This window comes from Mustela nigripes, chromosome 7, assembly GCF_022355385.1.
Source record: "Mustela nigripes isolate SB6536 chromosome 7, MUSNIG.SB6536, whole genome shotgun sequence".
Taxonomy (NCBI): Eukaryota; Metazoa; Chordata; class Mammalia; order Carnivora; family Mustelidae; genus Mustela; species Mustela nigripes.
In genome coordinates, this window is record NC_081563.1 from 81,296,269 (window position 1) to 81,308,569 (window position 12,301).

The 12,301-nt window shown below is 41.6% G+C and overlaps 1 protein-coding gene across 1 annotated transcript; it reads left to right on the forward strand.

The window, feature by feature from the left end:
- Positions 1 to 398: 398 nt before the first annotated feature.
- PDCL3 (phosducin like 3) lies at positions 399 to 9,329 on the forward strand. Its single transcript, XM_059407852.1, has 6 exons — positions 399 to 507; positions 2,844 to 2,973; positions 5,048 to 5,138; positions 5,402 to 5,545; positions 6,333 to 6,541; positions 8,953 to 9,329. The coding sequence occupies exons 1-6, from the start codon at positions 502 to 504 to the stop codon at positions 9,093 to 9,095; spliced, it is 723 nt and encodes a 240-aa protein (XP_059263835.1). The 5' UTR covers positions 399 to 501; the 3' UTR covers positions 9,096 to 9,329.
- Positions 9,330 to 12,301: the final 2,972 nt, after the last annotated feature.

Sequence of the window (12,301 nt, forward strand, 5' to 3'; positions counted from 1 at the left end):
TCTTATGAATTAATTGCCTTACCAGACGCTGAAATGATAGCGAGTAAATGATGACCCTGCATCTTTTAAAATTATAACACTGGATCACTGAAACACATTTCTATTTGAGACTTCTTGAGCCAGGCCCTGGTTTACTAGGAATGCGTCTGAGGCAGGACATGGCTCACGGTGCCGAGAGCGTCCTCCATCCAGTTCCACCTTTTCAATCACGGAGACTTGCCCTAATAAGGTAGTACAGAGAATTGGCTCCGGGTCACGTGAAGCCAGCGACGCCAACCCAGGAGGCACCCCAATGCGCATGCGCACAGCTTCTGACGGGTTTCTTGAGTGGGCACAGGTTCAGCGGCCTCACTTACTCCCTGGCTCCGCCCTGCTCACTCTTAGAGGGCGGGGCGAAGGCTGGGCTGGGAGAAGAGGCGGGGTGACGGCTGCGTGCGTGCGCGGAAGAGAGCTGAGGGGCGGGGCCGCTGCTGAGGCCTGGGTTGAGCGATTTTAGACAAGATGCAGGTAAAGAACCTGGGGGTCCGAGCTCCGGAGTCCACCGCAGACCCCGCTGGGTCTGTGGCAGCGACGGACCATCTGGGCTGGGACTGCTAAGCGCCGGGCGCCACCGGCACGCAAAATACCACGCGAGTCTAGGCCCAGCGCAGGCGCCGTGCGAGAGGGCGGGCGTGGTCCGGCCAGGACCTGCGGGCTGGGTCTCCCCACCGCTGTGTGTCTCACCCGGCAAATCTGTCTTTGGCGGCCGCCTGTTCTTATGGTCGGATCCCGTGAAGTCTGTGAAGGACTCGCAGCATCCCACCTGATAGATTTACTTCCTGTTCCTTAATTATCTTAGCTCCTAGGCAGGTGTGTTATGGGCACGTTGTGGCTATGGAAGCTGAGGCTTGAAGAAGGGAGGGGTCCCGCCTGGACGTGCCAGAACGTGGAACAGTGGCGGAACCTGTGTTCCTGACCACACTTAGAGCGGGGTGAGGGTTTAGTTGAATGCTTTAACCCCCAACATTGATGTTCAGGTAGAGGTGTACTCTGTCTCCGATTCTGTGGCTCCCTAAGCTCATTCCTAGGGTCCCTCTCCTTAGTTACTTTCTGTCTTAAAATAGGTAAAACGAAATCCCCTAATTTTGTCCCCCTCCCTTTTTTAAAAGATTTTATTTATTTGGCAGACAGAGATCACAAGTAGGCAGAGAGGCAGGCAGAGAGAGAGAGAGAGAGAGAGAGAGAGGAGGAAGCAGGCTCCCTGCTAAGCAGAGAGCCCGAGGCGGGGCTCCATCTCAGGACCCTGGGATCATGACCTGAGCCGAAGGCAGAGACTTTAACCCACTGAGCCACCCAGGCGCCCCTGTCCCCCTTTTTTGGTATCAGGGATTTTCTAATGGAATTGGACTAAAAGTGAAAGAAAATGAAGACATCATGGTAATTAACAAAAATTTGTGACAGCTAAATTCTGTCATTGTCAGAGGACCCTCTGTCAAAGTCATTCTGCTGCTTTCCAGACCTCACTATAGTCCAGAATTCTGATTAAATCGTCTCTGGCTAAGTGGCCAATGAGAAACGGAGTTAGTGGACCTTTGCTTGGAGTATTAAGGCATTGACAGCTGGAGAGGATAAGCATCTACAAATACAGTCTGTCTGCCAGAAGCTAGGCACTCTTTTTTTTTTTTTTTTTTTTTTTGAAGCTAGGCACTCTTAAATGGTGAAGAGGAAGCCCCAGGGCTGCCCTGGCCTCCTTTGTATTCTCTATATTTCAGGACCCTGCTTTGAAATGTCATCTCTGCAGAGGTCTTCCCTGAGCACCCTGTTGAAAGGATTCTGTTCGTTTTCTTTTGATATATCTCAGCAAGACAGTGACATGGAGTTTGGGCTGGAGCCTGGCTGTCCTAGTGCCCTTTCCACAGGGCTCCTTGATTTCTTATTCCAAACCAGGTCCATTAGTAGGGTTCCTGTCAAGCCATGCAAAACCAGTTTGGCTAGCTGGCTTTGGGAGCGAGAGCCCACTTTGACATTTATCCTTCTGACATTTGATCCTGGTAAATTTGACTTGTTCTAGGATGGCACTGTCTTCATAAATGTCAAGTCTCTCCTTGGTTGTGAGGTTTAACTAAGTAGGTACAGGTATAGGGCTTCAAAGAGTGCCCAGCGTCCAGTATTCAGTACGTGTTAGACATTGAGAGCTGTCCCACAGGGTCTCAGTTCTCTTTCTCAGGTTTGGACCATTAGAGAATTTGTCAGGCTAGCTTCAGGCTCTCCTGATTGTACTGCAGTCACTTAGAACTTTGAGATACTCCTGTCTCTGCTCTTGGACCCTTTGTACTTGCTGGTCACTTTGCCTTGAAAGTAATTTCTTAGGTTCTCATTCCTCACATCTGGTTCCTTTTTGGCTTCCAGTGATGATAAAATGTCCACTTCCGAGAGAATATCCCTGCCTATCCTTGGAATGAAGGCCCCTTGTAACTCTCTAGGTCAGCAGCCTGTTGAACATTGCACTTGCCATAAGTACTTAGCATCTGTTGAATGAATCAATCTGAGTCATTCATAAACATCGAATAGAAGCCAGGTTAGAGCCTTGCTGTGAGCATTGATGCCGATTTGCACATTATATCCCGATTTTTAGCCAAGACTATGTTCTTGGGTGTGTGTCCAATGTGGGGAGGGTGATGTGGAGTGGAGAACAGGAAAAGAATAGGGGCTGTGGATCTTCTGACGCTTTCTCAGAAATAGGCCACAGAATAATTTGGTTTGCATTCCTCTGCCTACCAACTTTCCCATTCAACCCTTTCCCCAACATGGCACCCTTCATAGTGGACTTGGCACTCAGAGTATTCTTGGTCTACTTCCACTAGGACCCCAATGCAGATACTGAGTGGAATGATATCTTACGCAAAAAGGGCATCTTGCCCTCAAAGGAAAGTTTGAAAGATTTGGAAAAGGAGGCAGAAGAAGAAGAACAGCGAGTCCTTCAGCAGTCAATTGGTAAGATTGCTTATATTCTTTAAGGTTTGTTTCTCTTTGGGTTAAGAAACAACTTTCTAAGCCTCTAACTGCTTTGGTAGAAGGATGCTCTGAGCAGGAATTGGGAACAGGGACTGGAGTGCTGGGATGGGCACTATTTCTGGGACCTCAAGGGAGTCACAGGCAGTCTCTAACCTTCAACTTCCTGGACTGTAGAATTTTCACAATTTCTTGTCTGTGTCAGATGAGCACATGATAATCCTGAAGAAAATATTTCTTAGTCTTGACTTCATGCCCCGTTGATCACAGGGACAAGTACTTTTGTCTTCCTACATGTTGGAGCAATTTAGAGTTGGGTTCACTAGAAAGCATTTATGCAGTGAATGTTGATTGAAAGGTGACTGTCTGTCAGGTGTTATGCTAAGCTTTGGGGCTTTAGCTATGTATAGGCCAGACAAAAATCCCTGTCCTTATGGGACTTATAGTCTAGTGAGAGAGACAAGCAATAAATAATACATAAGTAAATATAGGAAAATAAGGCAGGGAAATGGCCTGGAAAGGGTGGAGGAAGGGTGAGTATAATTTGAGAGTCAGACAGAGCCTCACTAGGATTGACATTTGAGTAGATGTGAGGGAGTTGAACTGAGCTACTTAAGTGAGTGAAGAGCATGTTGGAGAACCAGCCAGGAAGCCAGTATGACTAGGAAGGAACAATAAGTTCAGAGAGGCAACTAAGGGTCAAACCACTGAGGACCTTGTTTCTTTAACAGACTTTGGCTTTTATGTCTAGTCGGGTGGAAGTCACTAGAGGTTTGAACAGAGGATTGACATGTTGACAGCACCCTCCCTTTCCAAGTATGGAAGATGGGGAGCAAGTCAGGAAGTAGGGAGATTAGTCTGGAAACTGCTGCAGTAATTTAGGCAAGAGCTACCACTGGCTTAGCCAGCCTGCATGGGGTTGGTGGAAGGGGTGAGTAGTGGTCAGATCTGGAAATAATATGAAGGTAGGACCACAGGATTTGCTGGTGGATCCTGTGAGAGGTGTGAGGAAAAGTAAGTGAAGGATGCCTGTCAGGCTTTGGGCTTGAGCAGCCTGAAGGGAATGCATTACCACCAGCCGAGATGATGAAGGCTTGGTGAACAGCAGTTTGGAGCTAGGCTCAGGCACTCTATTTGGGACATAGAAACACTGAAATTTTTATTAGTCAAGTAGAGATGGCAAGTAGGCAGTTGGCTATGTTTTTCTCTAAATAAGAGAAATATGGGCTGGAGGCATAAAGATCGCATGAGATGCTATCACCAAAGGAGTGGGCATAGATTTTTAAAAAGGCGGCAAAAGGATAAAAAAGGAGTCAAATCAGCAAAGGTTCAAAGGAGGAGCAGCCATAGAGGTAGGAAGAGAGAAGGCATCCTATCCCGGAAGCCAGAGGAGGACCATCTTTCAAAGAGGAGGCAATGCTAGGTTGGATCAGTGCTGCTCATCAGTTAGGAAGTGGAGGTCATTGTTGACCTTGCAAAGAGCAGTTTGTATAGTGATAGAATTGGGGTTGGGAGGCAAAATCTGATTTGACGTCAAGAAACAAGAATACTTATGGCAATAAAAACCAAGTCGAGATTTTATAGCTGTTGGTTAAAAGAGCTGTCTACCTCTCACAAGAGAACACCCAAGACAATAATCCTTGTAACTCTAGGAGGGGTCTGTTGGGGACACCCCTGTCCTTAGAGATAGAACTGTTACTACAGCAGTCCATGGTATATGTGTTTGAAGAGCAAACCAGGTGAGTTAGGGCAAATACAACTCTCTTGTTTTATAAACTTGGGAAACTTCTCGTTCATATCCTTAATAGGTATGGCACTGGGAGGGTCAGTCTTGCTGCATTTGGTCAACATGGTTTTATCTTTTTAAAATACCCTCAAGTTCTTTCTTACTAGTGTAAGACCTTCAGTATTTTTTATTTTTGGTTTTGGTGAATGAGTTTTATTTTGGCTTGGTGTTGCATGCACATCTTTAGGAGAAAAATAAAGGAGGGAGAACAAAATGCAAGTTTGTTCATCTTTTACATTTTTTGTTTTTTGCTAACTTAACCACATTCAGTGAAAACATATGAAGATATGACTTTGGAAGAGCTGGAGGATAATGAAGATGAATTTAATGAGGAAGATGAACGTGCTATTGAAATGTACAGGTTAGTGCCCTGCAGAGGGACTCTTTGGTTTTTAGTGTGGCACTAAAATGTGTCTTTTGAAAAGTTAATTTTCTGACCTAGATAACTATCAGAAAGCACCATATTTAAGTAGTAATATTGCAGATCTCGGTGAACTCATCTTAGACTTTTGCCACATGCCAAGTAAGTAAACCTGGATATTTATAAAGGTTGCTGTCTGAAAGGTGTGTGTGTATGTATAGGGTGTACATGTAAGAGGTTTCTCCCCTCTTTGTGCTGTGCAGGCAGCAAAGACTGGCTGAATGGAAAGCAACTCAACTGAAGAATAAATTTGGAGAAGTTTTGGAGATCTCAGGAAAAGATTATGTTCAAGAAGTTACCAAGGCTGGCAACGGCTTGTGGGTAATCTTGCACCTTTACAAACAAGGGTGAGCTGATCTTATGCACCGTCCTTAAATGTTAATCCACATTGGAGGTTTGTTGTTTTGTGTTGTTTTGTTTTTTACTAGTGATGTGCTTTGTTACTGATTTGCCCCAACCTAATACCTAATTTTTGTCTTCAGGCTTTAAAATTAATAGTTGTGACTAAAAAGAATGCCTTTGTTATATTGTAGCAATGGAGATTGCTTTTACTGAAAAAGAATTCCTTATTTATCCTTCTAGAGAAACTGGCATTTCAAAATTCCATGTAGTGAATCATTCTCATAGATGTCAGGGGTGACCTTTGTAATAATTGTTCTAGGCAAGTGATGCAGTGGCCCTCAACTGCTTCTCAGCTCCAGCCGTATTCTCCTACTGTACTTGTGTAGAAGTTATTTTTATTTTTTTATTTTTATTTCTTGTAGAAGTCTTTTTAGAGTAGGAAGTGCTTTCTGACCTTTTTCACACCTTTTGAATCTTGAATATTCTCTCATATAGATGAGCAAAACAATTCTCTTTTACATTGAAGCTGTTTTTCTGACTTACTGAGTCAAGTTAGATTGGATTTTGGATTTTGAGTTCTTCATTTTCCCTGAATATATTACAAAGTTTTTTTAAAAAATGTTAATTCATCCTGGATGGAATAGCAGAATCACTTGTGAAGCTATTACGAGGGTTTACTGAGGTAGAAGGGTAGTTGAGCATTGCCCTGTATCAATGCAGAATCATAGTTGCTTCTGTTTCTGTTTTACAGAGTTCCTCTCTCACCATTGTTTTCCCATTTCTGTTTTACAGCATTCCCCTCTGTGCCCTCATAAATCAGCACTTCAGTGGACTTGCCAGGAAGTTTCCTGATGTCAAATTTATTAAAGCCATTTCAACAACCTGCATACCCAATTATCCTGATAGGAATCTGCCTACAATATTTGTGTACCTTGAAGGTGATATCAAGGCTCAATTTATTGGACCTCTGGTGTTTGGTGGCATGAACCTGACAATAGATGGTAAGGGCCTCTTTGAAATGGTCCAGGGCACGTGAGCAATGACAAGTGTGTGTTAGAGATGATGAGGGGATGATTCTGTTAAAAAGACGTGTGTTGTGATGATTTGTGAAAATCACCTTTGCCCCATGCTACTGTCTGCTAAAAGCCAAGAAGCACATTTGATCTCTCATTAAAGGAATCATTGGGGGCAGTTATAACTGGGCTCTAATAATTCTGTTAAAAGAAGGCACACTGGATTTTAAAGTATGTATATTTAATACTAATGTCTAATATATTTTTAATATATTTTCTTTGTCCCTGTAGTTGGATACATTTTGAGTTATAGTTCAAGATCTCAACATTCGTTTTTTGCTTGATTCACATGAATAGGGCTTCTTGGTGGCTCAGTTGGTTAGGCGTCTGCCTTTGGCTCAGGTCAGGATCCTGGGGTCCTGGGATTGAGCCCCACATCGGGCTCCCAGTTCAATGGGGAAGTCTGTTTCTTCCTCTCAATCTGCCCCTCCCCATAAATAAAATCTTTTAAAAAAAAGGAAAAAAATTCATACAAACATACTTTGATGGTTATTTATATATATATACACACATATATATATGTATATATATATATATGTGTTTGTATGTATACATATATATATATAGAGAGAGAGAGAGGGACTACTTATATATATATATATACACACACGCACCCCTATGGGAATATTTTCTCAGTTGAATATCTTAGTAGCTTTTAAATTAAATTAAAAGTTTGAGTTCTGCCTCTTAACACCTGAAGGATGTATTCTTTTATTCCTGAAGGATGTGTTGTTTTATTCCTTTTTACCTGTTACATGGAGTGTCAAAATATGTACACACATATAACATGAAAGAGAGAACCTGAGGCCCATGGCATCCTTCTAAGTCACTCATTATTGAAATAATATGTCCAGCTATTCTTTAAAAACATGTATTAAAATACGACTTTAAATACTGTTTTATATAACTACATAAGATACTCACCTGGGATAAGTATTCACATCTGTGCACATAGAGAAACACACGTTATAACAGTTATATATTATTCCAGTGTTCAAAGGAATACTGCTTTTTTTTTTTTTTAAGATTTTATTTTTTTATTTAACACAGAGGGAGGGACCACAAGTAGGCAGGGGGGAGGGGGGGGGGGGGGGGTGGGGGGGGAGCAGGATCCCTGCGAAGCAGAGAGCCAGACCTGGGGCTTGATCCCAGACCCTGAGATCATGACCTGAGCTGAAGGCAGAGGCTTTAACCCACTGAGCCACCCAGGCACCTGGAATACTGCATTTCAAATGAAGTATATGTTTGCATCTTACTCTGCTCTTTTGAATGTACCATGAGGGGAAAGATGGTTGTAGGATAGGAGGTCCTGTCTTTATCTCTAGAAAGTCTTATCTGAGGATTAGTGAACTTATAAAATAATGATTACTGCGTGTAAGTGGACAATAACATTAATACGTAAACCGATACATGTGAATGGTGGATCTAAATATATTCTTGAGTCAAGAATCGGAATTAAGGTTTTTCTCTTTCTTTCTTTTCTTTTTCTTTTTAAGAAATTTGTTGAATTTTCATAACATTCAACCGAGTACTGAGAACTTTAAATACTGGTGTCATTGGTCTCCATGAAGAACTTTAAATTAATATGGTTTAAATAAAATTGGTTGTCACATCTTATTGGAGGTGCCTAATTAGCAGAGTATTACTTAAACTATTCACTTAAACTATTCACTGTAGAATGTCTCATGTAGTCCTTAGTTCTGCCTGGAGTCTTTTCTGCAGTCGAAAAGACATCCCTTGATTTCTCTTCACATGGTCTCACACCCATGTGGAGTTCATTGATTGAGAGTGACATACAGGAACCAAGGCTTTAGTCACTGGTTCTTTATTTTCTTGGTACTGTCTTTATTACTTAGTGCAAATGCATAAGTTCTAGGATGTCATCATACATTTATCCTTTGACTCATGCTGGACATGAGGCCCAAGAATTTCCTTGTGTTAGCTAAAATTAGATTTAATGGTTGGATTGCCAGCAGGGGTGTGAAAAGTATTTCCTTTAAATGTTTCATCCTGATCTTCCCTGGGAAGTTGTTTGCAAGTCAAGAAACTGTAGTCATAAGATAGGTTTAGTCTTTGTTTTTTATTTTAGTTGCCATAATTCAAATATATATATAGTATCTCATTTGATCTCCTCTTCTGAAAAAGTGTTAAGTATTTTATTTTCCTTCTTAAAGGTCTGATTTTTTGCTTTCCTTCTAGATACCTTATAATTATAGCACTAAAATTATCATCAAATGTTACTGCATAGTTTCTGTTTTAAAAAAATTGGCTTAATGGGCTTGAGGGTTAGGGTCCTATGCTGACTGTCTTAGGTAATTTGGTTTTTCTTTATCACATAGAGTTGGAGTGGAAACTGTCAGAGTCTGGAGCAATCAAGACAGACTTGGAGGAAAACCCTAAGAAACCAATTGAAGACGCTTTGCTATCCTCGGTGCGGTGCTCCATCCCCACAAGAAGGGATAGTGATTCTGAGGATGACTAAGACTCTGGCCTCGGTAATGTGCCAGACTTCCTTCATGTGACAAATCCTCTGGATTTTTTTAAAAAAGAAAAAGTAAAAATGCTTTTTGGCTTTTAGTCTTTTTATAATTATGTTTCACATCTCATAGATCTCAGAAATCATCATTGCTGGGAGTCCTATTATGTTTCTTAGAACTCACTTTTTAAATTAATAACCTTTCCTTAAAAAAAATAAAAATCAGCTATTGGTATGGCAGATGTCTCTGTTTTCCTCACTTATATTTTAAGCAATAAAACTGTCTGTTCACCATTTGTCCACATACAACTACATAAGAGGGAATGTGGTGTTTTTTAAATAATGTGGCTAAGTTTACAGTGGAAAAATTGTAAACTAAACCTTGTAGTTACATTATCATTTATTTTTATTTTGTAAGGATGGCAACAGAATGATTAGAGGAGTGATTGATGGGAAAAATCTTAGTATTGGTCCTGATTAGGAGAAATAGGCAGTGATTTTTATAAAATCTTGTCTTTTCGAAGCAGTAACTGAAAGATTACAGTTTATTGCCATTTTTGGTTAAGTGTTTTTTCCTAGTCAGAATAGTTTTTGTCTCAGACTGTTGAGATATGGTAAAAAGCCACCTTAAATTCTTTTTTTATAAGCAGATAATAAACACATAAGCTGTATCTTAATTAGTAGAAAGCATCAAGGTATTTTTGGAACTAGAATCCTCTTAGCACTTAACACTTCTTCTCAAATTGACATTAACAGGAAATTGGGGAAATATCCCCTAATGTTTATGTTGAATGGTATAGTATTTAATGTGGGTTTGAATCTTAAAAATATGAATTAGAGAGGGCTTGGAGTTCCTTCAGGTTATATTACAAAATTTATTTTTGCTGTAATTCAAAGAGTAACAAACAGCTATGACCCACTTTACCTGTGAGAAGTGTCTGTGTTAGTAAATATTTGTTTTTCTACACACGAGAGCCAGCACTGCTTTTAAAAATGTACTCTGTGTAACATTTTTCTTTGAAGGATTTTTTTGTAAACTTTTAATTGCAGGTTGATACACATATGGTCAGTTCTGTCACTTGCATGCTAGTTCTGTGGGTTTTGTGGGAGAGCTGCCTTCTTTGATTTTCTGTTGTTAGCTGACATTAAAATGAAATGCTGTGGGAAGAATGAAGATGGAAACCTTGAGTACTGCCTTTGCCTGAGAACTGCAGTGCACAGCAGCTCTTGAGACAACAGTGCTTGAGCAGACTGGGGGGCTTTGTCTACCATGATGGAAAACAGGAGCCCATTCAGGATATAGTTCTCACTATTCATTTTGCCAGTTTTATCTGTATAAGTATGAAAACTGCCTCATCATCTTGCCTTCCTGCTGGGCTGAGTGTGAGCTCAGCGCTCACTCGGGTGCCTCTGGATGTGGCTGGTGAGCCCTGGCTGGCCACAGGGCACCGAGGTCCCAGGCAGCCATTTGGTCCTGCTGACTGAACTTGATTTAAATAGGAATCTCTCTCTCTTAAAATCAGTATTCTGATGTAAAACTTGACCTGCAGATTTCTGTAAGTTAGTTAATTTTGGGAGACCCTGCCATAATACTTATTTTCTATTTCGTGTGGAGCATTTGTGATGTGACAGAGGTGATACAGTTTGATGCTTAAGCACTGAGTTCATCTAATTCCACAGCAGAAACATACAGTGCTCAGGGAGAGCAAACAAGGAGGAGACCTAGAGTCTGTCTTCCAGTGTTCAGAGGAAAGGATTATGGGAAAGGGGGTTAAGTAAATGCTAGGTAGCCCTTTCTTAAGTGATTGGTCAGAAATGGTTCTGGAAGGTTGGGGTGATAATTGGGAGAAGTGAAGTAGAGTTAAGACTGTATAATTAAATATAATTGACTTTCCCTTATTTTCCTTATTTCTAGGGAAAGGAAAGGATGTAGGTGAGCTGTATACGCCTATCTCATTGCAAGCCTAAATTTATACCCTCAGTCCCCAAGGTTACAGAGCATTGCTTTAGCAGGGATCTGCCACACAGCTTCCAGGGTGGGAGGCTCACAAGTACTTCAGAAAAATTGTACTGCATAGAACAGGCACTTTAGGAAAGTTACGAAAGAAAGGTTAAGGGTGTCCTCTGTCACTGGTGCCTAAATTTTTTTTGTCATTCGTTACCTCCAACTTTAGATTCAGTTTTCTTATGTAACGAGGCCAGATTTTGACAAAATGCTTTTCAAGTGTGACAGGCCAAATGCGTTGTGACTGTGTTGCCTACTTTAGAAACCTGTTCCTATGAAATGATTTTGTCCTGCTTATGGAAACCGGTTGTTACTCATAAATATAACGTTTTTGACATGGGGCTTTCAACATGCATTTTTGATACTGTTTATATGCATACAGCAGATGGTCCAGGCTTTCTGCTTTCTGCACGCCGACCCCCTCCCACCACAACTCCGTGACCTCCATAGGACCTTGTAACTTGCATGCTACAAGGAATCCCCGTGGCTTCTAGTCTTACCACCCCATACCTGCACGGTGGTCTTTCTTCTCCTTTTGTTCCATTCAGTCTCCATTGAAGATGTGTCCACCTGTGCTTTTGACCTTATTCTCTCCCACATTCGTTAGGAATTTTTTTCTGGAAAATTATCATCTTGATTTCAGTCTCCCTTGATGAAGAGTCTCAGACAGTGAAAATGTTTAGGTTCTGTGGCAGAGACTACTATTTGCTTATCATGGATCCGGGATTCTCCAGTTCTCCCAACAGCAACGGGATTAGCTAAAAGATTAAACTTCTAGCCTCCCTGGAGCTATGGATTGCCAGACGGAAGGTGGGCAGAGGTTGGCTGGGCAAGCTTCGTCAGACTGACAGACAACTAGCATGTGCCCTTTTTGGACTTAACCCCCTTCTACTTTCTGACAAAAGTGTAGATATGATTGCAGCCTACTTGGGCCATAGGGTATCTTTATAGAGGCAAAGCTGGACACATAATATTACTGATGACATTGTAGAGTCACTATAAGCTGGCTCTTGACTGCCTTCTCTGGATTTCTGTTACTGGAAAAGAAGTAACTTCCATCCTGGTCTCTGTTAGTAGCAGCTGACAAGTTTCTTGATAAAGTCACCTGCCCATTGCCAAAGGAAACCTCAGCCATTCTAGCTTTCTACTCCTCACCACTTTCACGTTGCTTGACAAAATAGAAGTGCAGTCTAGATTTCCTGCCTCT

Bases quoted from the DNA above. Each gene is read 5' to 3' on its own strand.
- PDCL3 (XM_059407852.1), top strand. The intron at 2,974-5,047 runs GTAAGATTGCTT...AACCACATTCAG, and splicing joins AGTCCTTCAGCAGTCAATTG to TGAAAACATATGAAGATATG. The intron at 5,139-5,401 runs GTTAGTGCCCTG...TGTGCTGTGCAG, and splicing joins CGTGCTATTGAAATGTACAG to GCAGCAAAGACTGGCTGAAT.